The sequence below is a fragment of the Bubalus kerabau genome, chromosome 4 (genome assembly GCF_029407905.1).
Source record: "Bubalus kerabau isolate K-KA32 ecotype Philippines breed swamp buffalo chromosome 4, PCC_UOA_SB_1v2, whole genome shotgun sequence".
Lineage (NCBI taxonomy): Eukaryota > Metazoa > Chordata > Mammalia > Artiodactyla > Bovidae > Bubalus > Bubalus kerabau.
This window is the reverse complement of record NC_073627.1, coordinates 66,122,110-66,141,136: the sequence shown is the minus strand read 5'-3', so window position 1 is coordinate 66,141,136 and position 19,027 is coordinate 66,122,110. Positions and strand designations below refer to the sequence as shown.

At 39.2% G+C, this 19,027-nt stretch overlaps 1 protein-coding gene across 1 annotated transcript in view; it reads left to right on the top strand.

Moving 5' to 3' along the window:
• Positions 1 to 3,041: 3,041 nt before the first annotated feature.
• Positions 3,042 to 19,027, top strand: part of DDX60 (DExD/H-box helicase 60) — a 110,583-nt gene continuing 94,597 nt past the window's right edge. The window contains 4 exon segments of the mRNA XM_055579677.1: positions 3,042 to 3,098; positions 4,032 to 4,100; positions 5,026 to 5,060; positions 5,062 to 5,118. Of these exon segments, the coding sequence (XP_055435652.1) occupies positions 3,042 to 3,098; positions 4,032 to 4,100; positions 5,026 to 5,060; positions 5,062 to 5,118 (218 nt within the window).

Below are 19,027 nucleotides of genomic sequence, written 5' to 3'. Positions count from 1 at the left end.
ACTCTTTGAAACCTGATGGACTATAGCCCATCAGGTTCCTCTGTCCTTGACTATCTCCTGGAGTTTGCTCAAAATCATGTCCATTGAATTGGTGATGCTATCTAACCATCTCATCCTGTATCACCTGCTTCTCTTCTTGCCTTCAGTCATTCCTAGCATCAGGGTCTTTTCTAATGAGTCAGCTCTTCCCATCAGGTGGTCGAAGTATTGGAGCTTCCGCTTTGGCATCAGTCCTTTCAATGAATATTTGGAGTTGATTTCCTTTAGGATTGACTGGTTTGATCTTGCTGTCCAACGGACTCTCAAGAGTCTTCTCCAGCAACACAGTTTGAAAGCATCAATTCTTTGGTGCTCAGCCTTCTTTATGGTCCAACTCTCACATCCATGCATGACTACTGGAAAAGCCATAGCTTTGATTAAACAGACCTATGTCAGCAAAATGATGTCTGCTTTTTAACACGCTGTCTAGTTTTGTCATAGCTTTCCTTCCAAGGAGCAAGCATCTTTTAATATTATGGCCCAGTCACCATCAGCAGTGATTTTGGAGCGCAGGAAAATAAAATTTGTCACTGTTTCCATTTTTTTGTCATCTATTTGCCTTGAAGTGATGGGACACAATGGCATGATCTTCGTTTTTTGAATGTTGAGTTTTAAGCCAACCTTTTCACTCTCTTCTTTCACTCTCATCAAGAGGCTTTTAAGTTCCTCTTTGCTTTCTGCCATTAGAGTGGTATCATCTGTATATCTGAGGTTGTTGATATTTCTCCAGGGAATCCTTATTCCAGCTTGTGAGTTATCCAGCTGGGCATCTCACATCTTGTACTCTGTGTATAATTTAAATAAGCAGGGTGACAATATACAGCCTTGATGTACTTCTTTCCCAGTTTTGTTCCCCATGCTATGTAACTCTAAATTAGATATTGAACTTTGGAATTATTGGATCATTTTTAGTAAAAATAATTTAATGATTAAATGTTGTTGTTTAGTTGTTCAGTCATGTCCGACTCTTTGTGACCCCATGGACTATAGCCCACCAGGCTCCTCTGTCCATGGGATTTCCCAGGCAAGAATACTGAAGTGGGTTGCCATTTTCTTCTCCAGGGTATCTTCCTGACCCAGGGATGGAAGGATGTGTCTCCTGCATTGGCAGATGGATTTCTTTACCACTGAGTCACCTAGTAAGCCACAATGATTAAACAGAAACCTGCTGAAAAACCAAAAAAGAAAAAACCCCACACAGCAAACAAAAAAACCCCAAGGCACTAAGACCTGCATCTGCCTCACAGCTCAGGGAAGGATCCCCAATCTAGTGCCCCATTCATGGTTCCTGAAGAGAATAATAATAAGAAGAACAACAACAATAATAATACTTGCATCCTATTTCTTTGTCCTTGGCCTCTTTACCAGAACTAATTCATTTACTCATTTAACACCTCCATGAGTTGGGCCATATTTTCTGGATTGATTACACAGATGAGAATTTGAGACCAATTCCCTACCTCATCTGCTATCCTTGGAGCTAATATGTAGGGGAGCTGGTATGAGACAGATGATTATCTGAATCAGAATACTCATTTGTCACCATGAAGCTATGGTGTTTGGGAGCACTAAAAAGAGATGAAATATGAACAGGCAGATCTAATCTGAAAGCTATGAAGTGTGGTTAATGGATTTTAAATCAGGGAGTTACATAATTAGGCTTACACATGGGAGGAAGTACTTGGGCAGACAAAATGCGGAGCTCGTTCCCATCAAGGGAACGGGTGATACAAAAGGAACGTAGAATTCAGCTGTGTGTGATCCAGAGGCCACTGTGGGCTGAGAGGTTCCATCCCTGGGTCGAGAAGATACCCTGGAGAAGGAAATGGCAACCCACTCCAGCATTCTTGCCTGGAGAATCCATGGAGAGGGGAGCCTGGTGGGCTACAGTCCATGGCGTCACAGAGTCTGACATGCTGAGGGACTGAGCATGCACACAGAGATGTAATAAGAAGAGCAGATTTGGAAGGGAATAGTGTAGCTGAAGTCAAGGGAGAAGAGACCCTTTCAAAGAAGAAATGCCATGAAAATCTCAGATATTGACAACAGGTCAGTAACTCAAGAACTAAACTGGGCTGTTTGGATTTGGCCATCCATAGCTTGTCGCTGGTGGTGTTTGGCAGAGGAGCTCTATGCAGATTCAGTATAAAGGTAGGTCAGCTCAACCGCCTTCAGGAGTTTGAAGGAGAAGGAGTAGAGATGGAGCGTGTACACCCTGCAGGTTTCCGCAGGGAAAGAGAGGAAGTGAAGTGGGGTGTGGGCTCATTCTCACAGGTGTTTCAAAGATGGAAGTGGATTGGTTATTTTAATGGAGTTGATGGTAAATGTTATTTGTACTGAATTCTTTCTGTTGTTGTAACAAATTCCAACTAACTTATTGGATTAAAACACACAAATTTGTTTTCTTTAAATTATGAAAATCAGAAGTCTAAAGTCAAGGTGTTAGCAGGGCTGTGTTACATCAGGGGGTTTGGGGGGATCTGTTTCCTTGTCTTTTCCAGCTTGTAGAGGTTCCTCAATACCTGTCATGTGCCCACTCCCATCTCTAAGCCAGTAGCATGGCACTTCTCTCTTCTCTAACCACCTGCCTGAGATCATATTGGGCCTCTTGGATAATCCAGGATAATCTCCCATCTCAAAGTCCTTAAATGAATGAATGACATATGCAAGTTCTTTTGGCCATCTAAGGTAATATTCACAGGTCATACAGATTAGGGCATGGACTTCATTCACTGGGGGCCATTTATTTGTCTACTATAGTCCACTCTCTGCCCAGAAAAACTCACGTCTATTTCACATGAAAAATATAGTCACCCCATCCCAAAGTCCCCCAAAGGCTCAACCCATGATGGTATCACCTCAAGTCCAAACTTTCATCTAAATCTTATCAGCTCAGGACATCCAAAGATCATCAGCTAAATTATTTAAATCAGGTATGGGTGAGGCTGCTGCATAGGAACCATTCTCAGCCTTTGATTCTCACTCCTTTTTGTCAAAGTAGCATGGAGCTAGAAGGCAGGTTATCTGTGCCCAAGATGGAACATTGTGACAGGGTCAGGGTACCAGTTATGAACATCCCTGTTCAAAAAAGAAGAAAATGAAAGGAAAAAAAAGAAGTTACTGGTTGGTCCCAAGAAATTAAAATTTCTAGCAAACAATCCTCTGTGGCTCTGGGCTCTGCCTTCTGGCCTTGAGGTTCTGACCTTGGGGTCATCCTTCCTTTTTCTTGAAAGGTATCGCATATCCTGAGGCTGGGCTGTGGCTTTTTTCTCAGCAAAACTTTCTCTCTGCTCTTCTGCTCATCCTGAGGCTGTCTTTTTACCCTTTGTTATGGAGGCTGCTTATCCAGTTTAGGGAATTATTGTATTAGTTGTAGGTTTGTTGTGACCTTGGGAGGAAGTGAATTCAGGCTCTTCCTGTGTGACCATCTTGAACCCTCCCTCCGTCACTCTTTACTGTCTTTATGGGACAGATTACAAGGGAGTACTGATTCTTCAGCTGTCAGGCTCAAAACCTTCAAGGAAGCTACCTTTGAGCTCTGTGTCATTTGTCATATTTATGATTGCTTTAAGTTTTTTGTGTAATTATTTGATTAGTGTCCATCTTAGCCACCAGATTGTTTATTCCATGAAGTTTGTTACCATTAGTGTTTTTGCTCATTCTCTTTGTTGTTTTAAGTATAAGTGCATTTTTGATTTTTCTTTTTTTTCCAAGAGTGCTATTTACATAAAATATAGTCAACTTAGAGGTGACAAAATAAAAGACATTAGCCACATTTAGTAAATATTCTATTCTAAGGTCCAAATAGCAACCACAGTGGGGTAGTTTTCAGTCTTTGACATTTATAGTTTATAAAACCACAATATTGTGAGATACTCAGATTCAACACTATTAAAAATAATTGGATTGCCCTCTCTTCTTTCCCTAACAATAAGTAAGCTATGTGTTTATTTTGAAAGTATTGATGGTTCACAATAATCCTTTTCTTAAAGTTAGCATATCATGCAGTATTTTTCAGGAAAATGACAAAACTAATATTGAGTGAAACAGCAAAAGTAAGTACTTTGAAACAAAAAATAACGTGCTGTGAAATTTTCTGCTCTGTGTATCTGTGTATCTATAAAATGATAAACATATAAATGGTCATTCAGCATACTTACTTAGAGCAATTTGGTGATGGTGGGAAAACATTATTTTCCCTATGGCTGTCAACAGGTGTTATTACCAGATGGTTTCCAAAATGAATCAGATTTCTGATGTTTTGCATGCATATATATTACATATGTTTGTATCCAGAATAATGGCCTTAGAATCAGATTTTAAGTTTAGATCCTGGCTCTGACTTTTAGCACTGGACATATTACTTTGTCCCACTGAGCCCAGTTTTTCTTGTTATGAAATAGTAATGCACTGTGTCTTTATGTACAATAGTTGTAATACTGAAATGAGGTTATTTTTAAAATTCATAGCAGACTGCCTGCTATGATAAGTACTCAACAAAGAGGATTTCCCTGGTAGTCCAGTGGTTGAGAATCCACCTTCCAATCCTGGAGACCCTGATTCGATCCCCAGTCAAATATTCATTGGAAGGACTGATGCTGAAGCTCCGATACTCTGGCTACCTGATGGGAAGAACTGACTTATTGGAAAAGACCTTGATGCTGGGAAAGACTGAAGGCAAGAAAAGAAGGGGACAATAGAGGATGAGATGGTCAGATGCCATCACCAACTTGATGGACATGAGTTTGAGCAAGCTCAGGGAGTTGGTGATGAACAGTGAAGCTGGAATGCTGCAGTGCATGGGATTGCAAAGAGTCGGACACTACTGAGCAACTGAACTGAACTGATTCAACAAAGAGTAGCTGTTGATATAACTACAGCAACAATGATGCTGATAATAAAAATAATAATAGCAACAATGTCCTTGTAGAAAATGTAGTCATAAATCTGTAATGTTTATTTTAACTGGTTGATTTTTATTTTATATATTCCAGTTTACTAAATGATTTTGTTGAATCTAACTTTTGTGATTGGTGGAGACTCCTTGCTTGTCACATGCTTACATGAGAAGTCATTCAACAGGGACAGTAGCTTCTTCTACCTGGTAGAATGCTGTCTCGCAGATTTTATGAGACATGAAGGACAGTTTGCATAGTTCTCCTCAGATAGTCTTAATGAACTAGCCAGGACTTCAAGTGTCATGCTGAAGAGGAGTGGTGAGAGGGGTAGCCTTTCTCTGTAGCTGATCTCAGTGGGGAAGCTTTGAGTTTCTTGTGCATGCTAAGTTGCTTCAGTCATGTCTAACTCTTTGTGATCCTGTGGACCATGGCCCGCCATGATCCTCTGTCTGTGGGATTCTCACTGTTAAGTATAATGTTTCCTCTAAGTTTTTTGTACATGGTCTTTATCTAATTGAGGAAGTTCCCCTCTATTCATAATTTATTGATTTTTAAAAATCATGAGTGGGTATTGGCTTTTGTCAAATGTTTTCTCTTCATCTGTTGATATGATCATTTGATGTTTCTTCCTTAGCCAGTTGATGAATTTTAAACCATCCTTGCATACCTGGGTAAATCCCACTTGGTTGTGAAATAGAATTCTTTTTATACATTGTTGAATTTGATTTGCCATGATTTTGTTGAGGACTCTTCAGTCTGTGTTCATGATACATGTTGGTCTGTAGTTTTCTTTTCCTGCAGTGTCTTTTCCTGTTTTGGTATTAGGGTAATACTGACCTCACAGGATGAAGTAGGATGTATTTCCTCTACCTCTGTCCTCTGAAAGAGACTTTCAGTTCAGTTCAGTTCAGTTCAGTCGCTCAGTCATGTCTGATTCTTTGCGACCCCATGAATCACAGCATGCCATCACCAACTCCTGGAGTTCACCCAGACTCACGGCCATCGAGTCAATGATGCCATCCAGCCATCTCATCCTCTGTTGTCCCCTTCTCCTCCTGCCCCCAATCCCTCCCAGCATCAGAGTCTTTTCCAATGAGTCAACTCTTCACATGAGGTGGCCAAGTATTGGAGTTTCAGCTTTAGCATCATTCCTTCCAAAGAAATCCCAGGGCTGATCTCCTTCAGAATGGACTGGTTGGATCTCCTTGCAGTCCAAGGGACTCTCAAGAGTCTTCTCCAACACGACAGTTCAAAAGCATCAATTCTTCAGCGCTCAGCCTTCTTCACAGTGACAATTGGTATAACTACTTCCTTAACTGTTGGGTAGAATTCATCAGTGAGTCTATCTGTGCCTGAAATTTTCTGCTTTGTAAGGTTATTGATTATTGATTGAATGTCTTTAGTAGATAGAGGCCTATTCATATTGCTTATTTTTTCTTGTGTGAGTTTTGGAAGATTGTGCCTTTCGAGAGATGGGTGCAGTTCATCTAGGCAATCAAATTTATTGATGTACAGTTGTTCACAGTATTCTGTGATTATCCTATTATGTCCATAGGATTGTCATGAATGTTCCCTCTTCATTTTTGATATTAGTAATTTTTGTCCTCTCTCTCTTTCCCTTAATTAGCCTGGCTTAGTGGCTTATCAGTTTCTGAACTTCTCAAAGAACCAGGTCTTGATTTTATTGTTTTTGTCTGTTAATATCCTGTTTTCAACCTCATTGATTTCTGCTGCAATTCTTACTTTTTATTTATTTTCTTTTGTTAATTTTGGACTAATTTTGCTCTTCTCTTTCTGTCATGGCAGTCCAAGCACAGGCTGGAAAAGAATTTCCAGACACAGCATTGCAGAAGGGAATGAGTTTATTAAGAGCAAAGAGCAGAGATAAGGAGGGTACTGAGAGCTCAGAGGACTGACCTCCTGACAGACCAGGGAGAATTAACAGTTTCTGTGGTCTAGTAGCCAGTTTTTATAGCCTCAAGGCAAATAAAATTCATGCTGTAAGGTTGGCATTAGGTGATTGGTTAGGGCACTGTAGGGTGAGCACTGAGGTGGGCCTTTTACCTAACTTGGAGTCAGGAAGCTTGCTTTTGTCAACAGTGAAACAGAGGCTCAGTTAGTTCTGGAGGTGACCTTGGCACTGGGCTTGCACCAGTGGCCTAGTTTTCTAAAGTAGAAGCTTGGATTACTGATTTTAGATCTTTCTTTTCTAATGTATGCCTTTAATACTATAAATTTCTTTCTAAGAATTGTTTTCACTGCATTTCACAAATTTTGATGTTATATTTTAACTTTAATTTAGTTCAAAATATTCTAAATTTCTTGTGAGTTATCTTCTTTGGTCCATGTGTTACTTAGAAAAGTGTTAAGCTCCAGTTATTTTGGATTTTCCAGTTATATTTCTGTTATTGATTTCTAGTTTAAATCCATTTTCAGCTGTGAGAAATATTATATGATCATAGACTGATGTCTTTTTAATTCTTTGAAAATAAAAATTAAAATAACTTACTTTTAAACTACTTTACTTAAAATAAAGTATATCATTATAAGGAATGGAGATTTGCAGAAAATATATAACCCATAATCTCAGTACTCAAAGAAAACCATTCTTCAGTTTTCAACATTTTATTATAAAAATCTGCAAACATAAGAAGTTGAAAGGTGTGCCACAAGTATCCATAGCCCCACCATCTAATTCTATGATTACATTTTATTATATTTGCTTTACATATGTCCATAAATTTTCTATGCCTCTAGTCACCCATCAATCATTTATTAAAAAGAAGATGGAGAGGGACACATTTCAAAGGAAGTTGCAAATGTTCAGTTCAGTCACTCAGTTGTGTCCAACTCTTTGCGACCCCGTGGACTGCAGCATGCTAGGCTTCCCTGTCCATCACCAACTCCTGGAACTTGCTCAGACTCATGTCTGTCGAGTTGGTGATGACATCCAACCACCTCATCCTCTGTCATCCTCTTCTCCTCCTGCCTTCAAACTTTCCCAGCATCAGGGTCTTTACCAGTGAGTCAGTTCTTCCCATCAGGTGGCCAAATATTCGAGTTTCAGCTTCAGCATCAGTCCTTCCAATGAATGTTCATGGTACATTTCCTTCAGGGTTGACTGGTTTGATCTCCCTGAAGTCCAAAGGACTCTCAAGACTTCTCCAACACCAAAGTTCAAAAGCATCAATTCTTAGGTGCTCGGCTTTCTTTATGGTACAACTCTCACATTAATCAGATCAGATCAGATCAGTCGCTCAGTCGTGTCCGACTCTTTGCGACCCCATGAATCGCAGCATGCCAGGCCTCCCTGTCCATCACCAACTCCCGGAGTTCACCCAGACTCACGTGATGCCATTCCAGCCATCTCATCCTCTGTCGTCCCCTTCTCCCCCTGCCCCCAATCCCTCCCAGCATCAGAGTCTTTTCCAATGAGTCAACTCTTCGCATGAGGTGGCCAAAGTACTGGAGTTTCAGCTTTAGCATCATTCCTTCCAAAGAAATCCCAGGGCTGATCTCCTGACGGACTGGTTGGATCTCCTTGCAGTCCAAGGGACTCTCAAGAGTCTTCTCCAACACCACAGTTCCAAAGCATCAATTCTTCGGCGCTCAGCCTTCTTCACAGTCCAACTCTCACATCCATACATGACAACAGGAAAAACCATAGCCTTGACTAGACGGACCTTTGTTGGCAAAGTAATGTCTCTGCTTTTGAATATGCTGTCTAGGTTGGTCATAACTTTCCTTCCAAGGAGTAAGCGTCTTTTAATTTCATGGCTGCAGTCACCATCTGTAGTGATTTTGGAGCCCAGAAAAATAGTCTGACACTGTTTCCACTGTTTCCCCATCTATTTCCCATGAAGTGATGGGTCCGGATGCCATGATCTTCGTTTTCTGAATGTTGAGCTTTAAGACAACTTTTTCACTCTCCACTTTCACTTTCATCAAGAGGCTTTTTAGGTCCTCTTCACTTTCTGCCATAAGGGTGGTGTCATCTGCATATCTGAGGTTATTGATATTTCACCCGGCAATCTTGATTCCAGCTTGTGTTTCTTCCAGTCCAGTGTTTCTCATGATGTACTCTGCATATAAGTTAAATAAACAGGGTGACAGTATACAGCCTTGACGAACTCCTTTTACTATTTGGAACCAGTCTGTTGTTCCATGTCCAGTTCTAACTGTTGCTTCCTGACCTGCATACAAATTTCTCAAGAGGCAGATTAGGTGTTCTGGTATTCCCATCTCTTTCAGAATTTTCCACAGTTTATTGTGATGCACGCAGTCAAAGGCTTTGGCATAGTCAATAAAGCAGAAATAGATGTTTTTCTGGAACTCTCTTGCTTTTTTCATGATCCAGCAGATGTTGGCAATTTGATCTCTGGTTCCTCTGCCTTTTCTAAAACCAGCTTGAACATCAGGAAGTTCACGGTTCACATATTGCTGAAGCCTGGCTTGGAGAATTTTGAGCATTACTTTACTAGCGTGTGAGATGAGTGCAATTGTGCGGTAGTTTGAGCATTCTTTGGCATTGCCTTTCTTTGGGATTAGAATGAAAACTGCCCTTTTCCAGTCCTGTGGCCACTGCTGAGTTTTCCGAATTTGCTGGCATATTGAGTGCAGCACTTTCACAGCATCATCTTTTAGGATTTGGAATAGCTCAACTGGAATTCCATCACCTCCACTAGCTTTGTTCGTAGTGATACTTTCTAAGGCCCACTTGACTTCACATTCCAGGATGTCTGGCTCTAGGTGAGTGATCACACCATCGTGATTATCTGGGTCGTGAAGATCTCTTTTGTACAGTTCTTCTGTGTATTCTTGTCATCTCTTCTTAATATCTTCTGCTTTTGTTAGGTCCATGCCATTTCTGTCCTTTATCGAGCTCATCTTTGCATGAAATGTTCCTTTGGCATCTCTGATTTTCTTGAAGAGATCCCTAGTCTTTCCCATTCTGTTGTTTTCCTCTATTTCTTTGCATTGATCGCTGAAGAAGGCTTTCTTATCTCTTCTTGCTCACATTAATACTTGACTACTGGAAAAACCATAGCCTTGACTAGATGGACATTTGTTGGCAAAGTAATGCCTCTGCTTTTTTTTTTTTTTTGTCAAGGAGTAAACCTCTTTTAATTTCATGGCTACAGTCACCATTAGCAGTGATTTTGGAGCCGAAGAAAAGAAAGTATCTCAGTTTCCATTGTTTCTCCATTTATTTTCCATGTAGTCATGGGATTGGATGCCATGATTTTAGTTTTCTGAATGTTGAGTTTTAAGCCAACTTTTTCACTCTCCTCTTTCACGTTCATCAAGAAGCTCTTTAGTTCCTCTTTGCTTTCTTCCATAATGGTGGCATCATCTGCAGATCTGAAGTTATTAATATTTCTCCCAGCAATCTTGATTCCAGCTTGTGCTTCCTCCAGCCAGCATTTCACTTGATGTACTCTACATATAAGTTAAATAAGTAGGGTGACAATATACAACCTTGACATACTCCTTTCTCAACTTGGAACCAGTCCCATGTCCAATTATAACTGTTGTTTCTTGATTTGCATATAGATTTCTCAGGAGGCATGTCAGTGGTCTGGTATTCCCATCTCTTGAAGAATTTTCCACAGTTTGTGGTTATCCACACAGTCAAAGGCTTTGATGTAGTCAATAAAGCAGAAGTAGATGTTTTTCGGAAACTCTCTTGCCTTTGCTATGATTCAACGGATGTTGGCAATTTGATCTCTGGTTCCTCTGCCTTTTCTAAATCCAGTTTGAACATCTGAAATTTCATGGTTCATGTACTGTTGAAGCCTGGCTTGGAGAATTTTGAACATTACTTTGCTAGCATGTGAGATGAGTGCAATTGTGCAGTAGTTTGAGCATTCTTTGGCATTGCCTTTTTTGGGGATTGGAATGAAAACTGACCTTTGCCAGTCCTGTAGCCACTGCTGAGTTTTCCAAATTTGCTGGCATACTGAGTGCAACACTTTCACAGCATCATCTTTTAGGATTTGAAATAGCTCAACTGGAATTCCATCACCTCCACTAGCTTTGTTTGTAGTGATGCGTCCTAAGACCCACTTGACTTCGCACTCCAGGATGTCTGGCTCTAGGTGAGTGATCACACCATCATGATTATCTGGGTCATGAAGATCTTTTTTGTATAGTTCTTCTGTGTTTTCTTGCCACCTCTTCTTAATAACTTCTGCTTCTGTTAGGTCCATACCATTTCTATCCTTTATGTGCCCATCTTTGCATGAAATATTCCCTTGGTATCTCTAGTTTTCTTGATGAGATCTCTAGTCTTTCTCATTCTATTGTTTTCCTTTATTTCTTTGCATTGATCACTGAGGAAGGCTTTCTTATCTCTCCTTGCTATTCTTTGGAACTCTGCATTCAAATGAGTATATCTTTCCTTTTCTCCTTTGCTTTTGCCTGTCTTCTTTTCTCAGCTATTTGTAAGGCCTTGTGAGACAGCCATTTTGCCTTTCTGAATTTCTTTTTCTTGGGGATAATCTTGATCCCTGTCTCCTGTACAATGTCATGAACCTCCGTCCATAGTTCTCAGGCACTCTATCAGATCTAATCCCTTGAATATATTTGTCACTTCTACTGTAAAATTGTAAGGGATTTGATTTAGGTCAAACCTGAATGGTCTAGTGGTTTTCCCTACTTTCTTAATTTTAAGTCTGAATTTGACAACAAGAAGTTCATGATCTGAACCACAAGCAGCTCCCAGTCTTATATTTTTGACTGTATAGAGTTTCTCCATCTTTGACTGTGAAAAATATAATCGATCTGATTTCAGTATTGACCATCTGGTGATGTTCATGTGTAGAGTCTTCTCTTGTGTTGTTGGAAGAGGGTGTTTGCTATGACCAGTGTGTTCTCTTGGCAAAATTCTATTAGCCTTTGCCCTACTTCATTCCGTACTCCAAGGCCAAATTTGCCTGTTATTCCAGATATCTCTTGTCTTCCTACTTTTGCATTCCAGTCCCCTATGATGAAAAGGGCATCTTTTTTTGGTGTTAGTTCTAGAAGGTCTTGTAGGTCTTCACAGAACCTTTCAACTTCAGCTTCTTCTGCATTACTGGTTGGAGCATAAACTTGGATTACTGTGATATTGAATGGCTTGCCTTGGAAATGAACAGAGGTCATTCTGGCGTTTTTGAGATTGCACCCAAGTACTGCATTTTGGACTCTTTTGTTGACTATGAGAGCTACTCCATTTCTTCTAAGGGATTTTTCCTGGTGGTAGTAGATGTATCAGTCATCAGAATTAAACTCACCCATTCCAGTCCATTTTGGTTCACTGATCCCTAAAATGTCGATGTTCACTCTTGCCATCTCCTGTTTGACCACTTATAATTTGCCTTGATTCATGGACCTAACATTCCAGGTTCCTATGCAATAATGTTCTTTACAGCATTGGACTTTACTTCCATCACCCGTCACATCCACAACTGGGTGTTGTTTTTGCTTTGGCTCTGTCTTTTCATTCTTTCTTATTTCATTGTCTATTAGTCCATGGGGTTGCAAAGAGTTGGACACGACTAAGCGACTTTCACTTCACTTCACTTCACCCCATGGCCTGCAGCATGCCAGGCTTCCTTCTCCTTCATTATCTCCCAGAGCTTTCTCAGACTCATGTCCATTGAGTTGGTGATACCATCCAACCATCTCATCCTCTGTCATCCCTTCTCCTGCCTTCAGTCTTTCCCAGCATCAGAGTCTTTTCTAATGAGTCAGCTCTTAGCATCAGGTGGCCAAAGTATTGGAGCTTAAGCTTCATAATCAGTCCTTCCAATGAATATTCAGAATTGATTTCCTTTAGGATGGACTGGTTTGATCTGTTTGCAGTCCAAGGCACTCTAAAGAGTCTTCTCCAACACCACAGTTCAAAAGCATCAATTCTTTGGCACTCAGCCTTCTTGTGGTCCAACTCTTACATCCATACATGACCACTGGAAATACCATAGCTTTGACTAGACAGACCTTTGTTAGCAAAGTAATGTCTCTGCTTTTTAATATGCTATCTAGGTTGGTTATAACTTTCCTTCCAAGGAGTAAGTGTCTTTTAATTTCATGGCTGCAGTCACCATCAGCAGTGATTTTGGAGCCCAAGAAAAGAAAGTCTGGCACTGTTTCCATTGTTTCCCCATCTATTTGCCATGAAGTGATGGGACCGGAAGCCATGATCTTAGTTTTCTGAATGTTGAGTTTTAGGCCAACCTTTCTTTCCGCTCTTTCACTTTCATCAAGAAGGTCTTTAGTTTCTCTTTGCTCTCTGCCATTAGGATTGTGTCATTTGCATATCTAAGGTTATCGATATTTCTCCTGGCAATCTTGATTCCAGCTTGTGCTTCAATCAGCCCGGCATGTTGCATGATGTGTTCTGCATATAAGTTAAGTAAACATTGTTCATACCTTAATTAGAAATACTTTGTTGATTAAAATGCTAACCACCATCTGGGCCTTCAGTGAGTCATAATCTTTTTGCTGGTGGGGGGCTGTGGCCTTGCTGGCTGCTGACTGATCAGGGTGGTGGTTACTGAAGGGTGGGGTGGCTATGGAGATTTGTTGAAATAAGACAACACCGAAGTTGGTAGCATTGAATTGATTCTTCCTTTCATGAACAATTTCTCTGTAGCTTGTGATGCCATGTGATCTAACTCACAGGAGAACTTCTTTCAAAATTGGGGTCTCTCCTCTAAAACCCTGCCTTTGCTTTATCACCTAAGTTTAAGACATGTTCTAAATCCTTTTCTTCCTTTTCAACAATCTTCATAGCATCTCCACCAGGAATAGATTCCATCTCAAGAAGCCATTCTCTTTGCTTATCCACAAGAAGCAACTCCTCTGTTAGTATTATGATCAAATTGCAGCAAATAATCACATCCTCATGCTCCACTTCTCATTTTAGTTCTCTTGCTGTTTATTTCTTCTTCTTTTTTTTTCACATTTTTGGGGGAAGAGTTTATTTTTATTTATTTTTAAAATTAATTTTTCTGGAATTGAGCTGCAGGAGTTGCTTGTATATTTTTGAGATTAGTTGTTTGTCAGTTGCTTCATTTGCTATTATTTCTCCCGTTCTGAAGGCTGTCTTTTCACCTTGCTTATAGTTTCCTTTGTTGTGCAGAAGCTTTTAATTTTAATTAGGTCCCATTTGTTTATTTTTGCCTTTATTTCTAATATTCTGGGAGGTGGGTCATAGAGGATCCTGCTGTGATGTATGTCGGAGAGTGTTTTGCCTATGTTCTCCTCTAGGAGTTTTATAGTTTCTGGTCTTACATTTAGATCTTTAATCCATTTTGAATTTATTTTTGTGAATGGTTAGAAAGTGCTCTAGTTTCATTCTTTTACAAGTGGTTGACCAGTTTTCACAGCACCACTTGTTAAAGAGATTGTCTTTAATCCATTGTATATTCTTGCCTCCTTTGTCAAAGATAAGGTGTCCATAGGTGCGTGGATTTATCTCTGGGCTTTCTATTTTGTTCCATTGATCTATATTTCTGTCTTTGTGCCAGTACCGTACTGTCTTGATGACTGTGGCTTTGTAGTAGAGCCTGAAGTCAGGCAGGTTGATTTCTCCAGTTCCATTCTTCTTTCTCAAGATTGCTTTGGCTATTCGAGGTTTTTTGTATTTCCATACAAATTGTGAAATTATTTGTTCTAGCTCTGTGAAAAATACCATTGGTAGCTTGATAGGGATTGCATTGAATCTATAGATTGCTTTGGGTATACTCATTTTCACTATATTGATTCTTCCAATCCATGAACATGGTATATTTCTCCATCTATTAGTGTCCTCTTTGATTTCTTTCACCAGTGTTTTATAGTTTTCTGTATATAGGTCTTTAGTTTCTTTAGGTAGATATATTCCTAAGTATTTTATTCTTTTTGTTGCAATGGTGAATGGAATTGTTTCCTTAATTTCTCTTTCTATTTTCTCATTATTAGTGTATAGGAATGCAAGGGATTTCTGTGTGTTGATTTTATATCCTGCAACTTTACTATATTCATTGATTAGTTCTAGTAATTTTCTGGTGGAGTCTTTAGGGTTTTCTATGTAGAGGATCATGTCATCTGCAAACAGTGAGAGTTTTACTTCTTCTTTTCCACTTTGGATTCCTTTTATTTCTTTTTCTGCTCTGATTGCTGTGACCAAAACTTCCAAAACTATGTTGAATAGTAGTGGTGAAAGTGGGGACCCTTGTCTTGTTCCTGACTTTAGAGGAAATGCTTTCAATTTTTCACCATTGAGGATAATGTTTGCTGTGGGTTTGTCATATATAGCTTTTATTATGTTGAGGTATGTTCGTTCTATTCCTTCTTTCTGGAGAGTTTTTATCACAAATGGATGTTGCATTTTGTCAAAGGCTTTCTCTGCATCTATTGAGATAATCATATGGTTTTTATTTTTCAATTTGTTAATGTGGTGTATTACATTGATTGATTTGTGGATATTGAAGAATCCTTGCATCCCTGGGATAAAGCCCACTTGGTCATGGTGTATGATCTTTTTAATGTGTTGTTGGATTCTGATTGCTAGAATTTTGTTAAGGATTTTTTCATCTATGTTCATCAGTGATATTGGCCTGTAGTTTTCTTTTTTTGTGGCATCTTTGTCAGGTTTTGGCATTAGGGTAATGGTGGCCTCATAGAATGAGTTTGGAAATTTACCTTCCTCTGCAATTTTCTGGAAGAGTTTGAGTAGGATAGGTGTTAGCTCTTCTCTAAATTTTTGGTAGAATTCAGCTGTGAAGCCGTCTGGACCTGGGCTTTTGTATGCTGGAAGATTTCTGATTACAGTTTCAATGTCTGTGCTTGTGATGGGTCTGTTAAGGACTAAATAGACATTTCTCCAAAGAAGACATACAGATGGCTAACAAACACATGAAAAGATGATCAACCTCACTCATTATCAGAGAAATGCAAATCAAAACCACAATGAGGTACCATTTCACGCCAGTCAGAATGGCTGCGATCCAAAAGTCTACAAGCAATAAATGCTGGAGAGGGTGTGGAGAAAAGGGGACCCTCTTACACTGTTGGTGGGAATGCAAACTAGTACAGCCACTATGGCGAACAGTGTAGAGAGTCCTTAAAAAACTGGAAATAGAACTGCCTTATGACCCAGCAATCCCACTGCTGGGCATACACACTGAGGAAACCAGAAATGAAAGAGACACGTGTACCCCAATGTTCATTGCAGCGCTGTTTATAATAGCCAGGACATGGAAGCAACCTAGACGTCCATCAGCAGATGAGTGGATAAGAAAGCTGTGGTACATATACACAATGGAGTATTACTCAGCCATTAAAAAGAATACATTTGAATCAGTTCTAATGAGGTGGATGAAACTGGAGCCTATTATACAGAGTGAAGTAAGCCAGAAAGAAAAACACCAATACAGTATACTAACACATATATATGGAATTTAGAAAGATGGTAACGATAACCCTGTATGCAAGACAGCAAAAGAGACACAGATGTATAGAACAGTCTTTTGGACTCTGTGGGAGAGGGAGAGGGTGGGATGATTTGGAAGAATGGCATTGAAACATGTATAATATCATATGTGGAATGAATCACCAGTCCAGGTTTGATGCATGATACAGGATCCTTGGGGCTGGTGCACTGGGATGATCCAGAGGGATGGTATGGGGAGGGAGGTGGGAGGGGGGTTCAGAATGGGGAACATTTGTACACCCGTGGTGGATTCATGTTGATGTATTGCAAAACTAATACAATATTGTAAAGTAATTAGCCTCCAATTAAAATAAATAAATTTAAAAAGTTAATTAAGTTATTTTAATCGGAGGCTAATTACTTTAGAATATTTTTGTGGTTTTTTGCTATACATCAGCATGAATCAGCCACAGGTGCACATGTGTCTGCCCTCTCTTGCTGTTCCCACCACATCTGCTGTTAATTCTTCCACTGAAGGGCTGAACCCATCAAAGTGATCTATGAGGGTTGGAATCACCTTCTCCATTAACTCCTGTTAATGTTGATATCTGGACCACTTCCCCTGAGTCACAAGTATTCTTAATGGCATCTAGAGCAGTGAAGCCTTTCCAGAAAGCTTACAGGTTACTTTCCCCAGGTCCATCAGAGGAATTACTATCTGTGGCAGCTGTATCCCTACAGAATGTATTTCTTAAAAAAAAAAAAAAAAAAAGATGTGAAAGAGAAATGACTCCTTGATCCATGGGCTGAAGAATGGGTATTGTGTTAGCAGACATGAAAACAGGCTTAATTTTGTTGTACTTTTCCATCAGGTGGAGTAGTCAGTACTGACATGTTTATTAAGGTCACAGTCTTTTATGGGTACAGTTCATGGTTCCACTAAACAATTACAATAGTGACATCAAAGATCTTTGTTTATAGATTGCCATAATAAATTGAATAATAATGACAGTTTGAAATATTGTGAGAATTACCAAAATGTAACACAGAGATATAAAAGAAGCAAATTTTGTTGGAAAAAATGGTAGTGATAGAATTGCTCAATGTAAGGTTGCCAAAACATTCAATTTTGTAAAATGTGCAATATCTATGAAACACAATAAAGTAAAATGCAATAAAACAAGGTAATCCTTTATGTTATGGAAATATGTTCTCCCAGTCTGTGGCTTGCCACTTGATTTTCTTAATGTTATCTTCTTCAGATGACCAGTCAGCTTTTCTGATGAAATCTAATTCATCATACTTTAATAGTTGTTGTTCCTGTACCACTTAAAAAAATAAAGCCTCTAAATCATATAATCATATTTAGTTCTAGGAGTATATAGTTTCAACTTTTGAACTTGAGTCTAAGATGTATTTTGAATTACATTTTTTGTGTATGTGGTTTGAGTTAGAGTTTGAGGTCCAGTTATTCCAGTATCTACTGTTGAGAAGATTTCTTTTTCCTTCAGTGGATTACTTTGTTCTTGTTGTTTTGGTAAAAAATCAAATGACCGTATATGTCAGTTTACTTCTGGATTGTCTACTCTGTTTCAAAAATTGACTTGACTTTGTTTGTTCCCAGTATCACAATGTCCTAATCAATATAACTTTATAGTAAATCTTGAAATCAATTTTGTTCTGTGCCGTTCTTAGTCATTCTTAGTGTGTCTGACTCTTTGTGACCCCATGGACTGTAGCCTGCCAGCTCCTCTCTCTATGGGATTTTCCAGGCAGGAATACTGGAGTGATTTGCTGTGCCCTTCTCCAGGAGATCTTCTCCCCTCAGGGAAGATTGTTTGTTCTGTGTTCAGCTTTGACTATTCCTCAATATGACTGTGAATTCTTGTCCTTAATAAGAAAAAGATATAAGAGTAGAGAAACAGGCAAAGGATTAGAAAAGTCAATTCATAGAAGATAATAAAATGATCCATACGTATACGAAACCCAGGTTCCCCTGGAGAAGGAAATGGCTACCTTTATCAAGATTGAATAAATCCCCTATATTACTAGTTTCTTGAGAATTTTTATCATAAATAGGTGTTAAGTTTTTTCAAGTGCTTTTTCTATCTGCATTGTTATATGCTTTTCCTCTTTTTTAATTTCGTGTATTACATTGACTGAATTTGGAGTATTAATTCAACCTTTTATTCCTGGGAAAATTCTACTTGGCCATATTTTTTTTAAAAGATATATAAGTGGATTTGATTTCCTAATATTTTGTGTGTGCATATATTCATTCATGAAGGATACTGATGTATAATTTTCTTTCTTTTATAATGTCTGTCAGGCTATTTTCGTATCAGTATTATACTGACCTAGTAAATTTATATTCTTTATATAATATTAAATATTATATAAATTCTTTATATTGCTAATTTATGACTTCTGTCCCATCTTATGGATTAATTTATCTAGTGGTTTATTAGTTTTGTTGATGTTTTCAAGGACCCGGCCTTGGCTTTTTTTGTTGTTGTCTTGCTGGGTCTTCACTGTTGAGCAGGTTTTTCCAGGGAGCAGGGGCCACTCTAGTTGTGGTGCTCAGGCCTCTCATTGCAGTGGCTCCCCTTGTTGCAGAGCACAGGCTCTAGGGCTCATGAGCTTCGGTAGTTGCAGCATGTGGGCTCAGTAGTTGAGGCTCTTGGGCTCAATA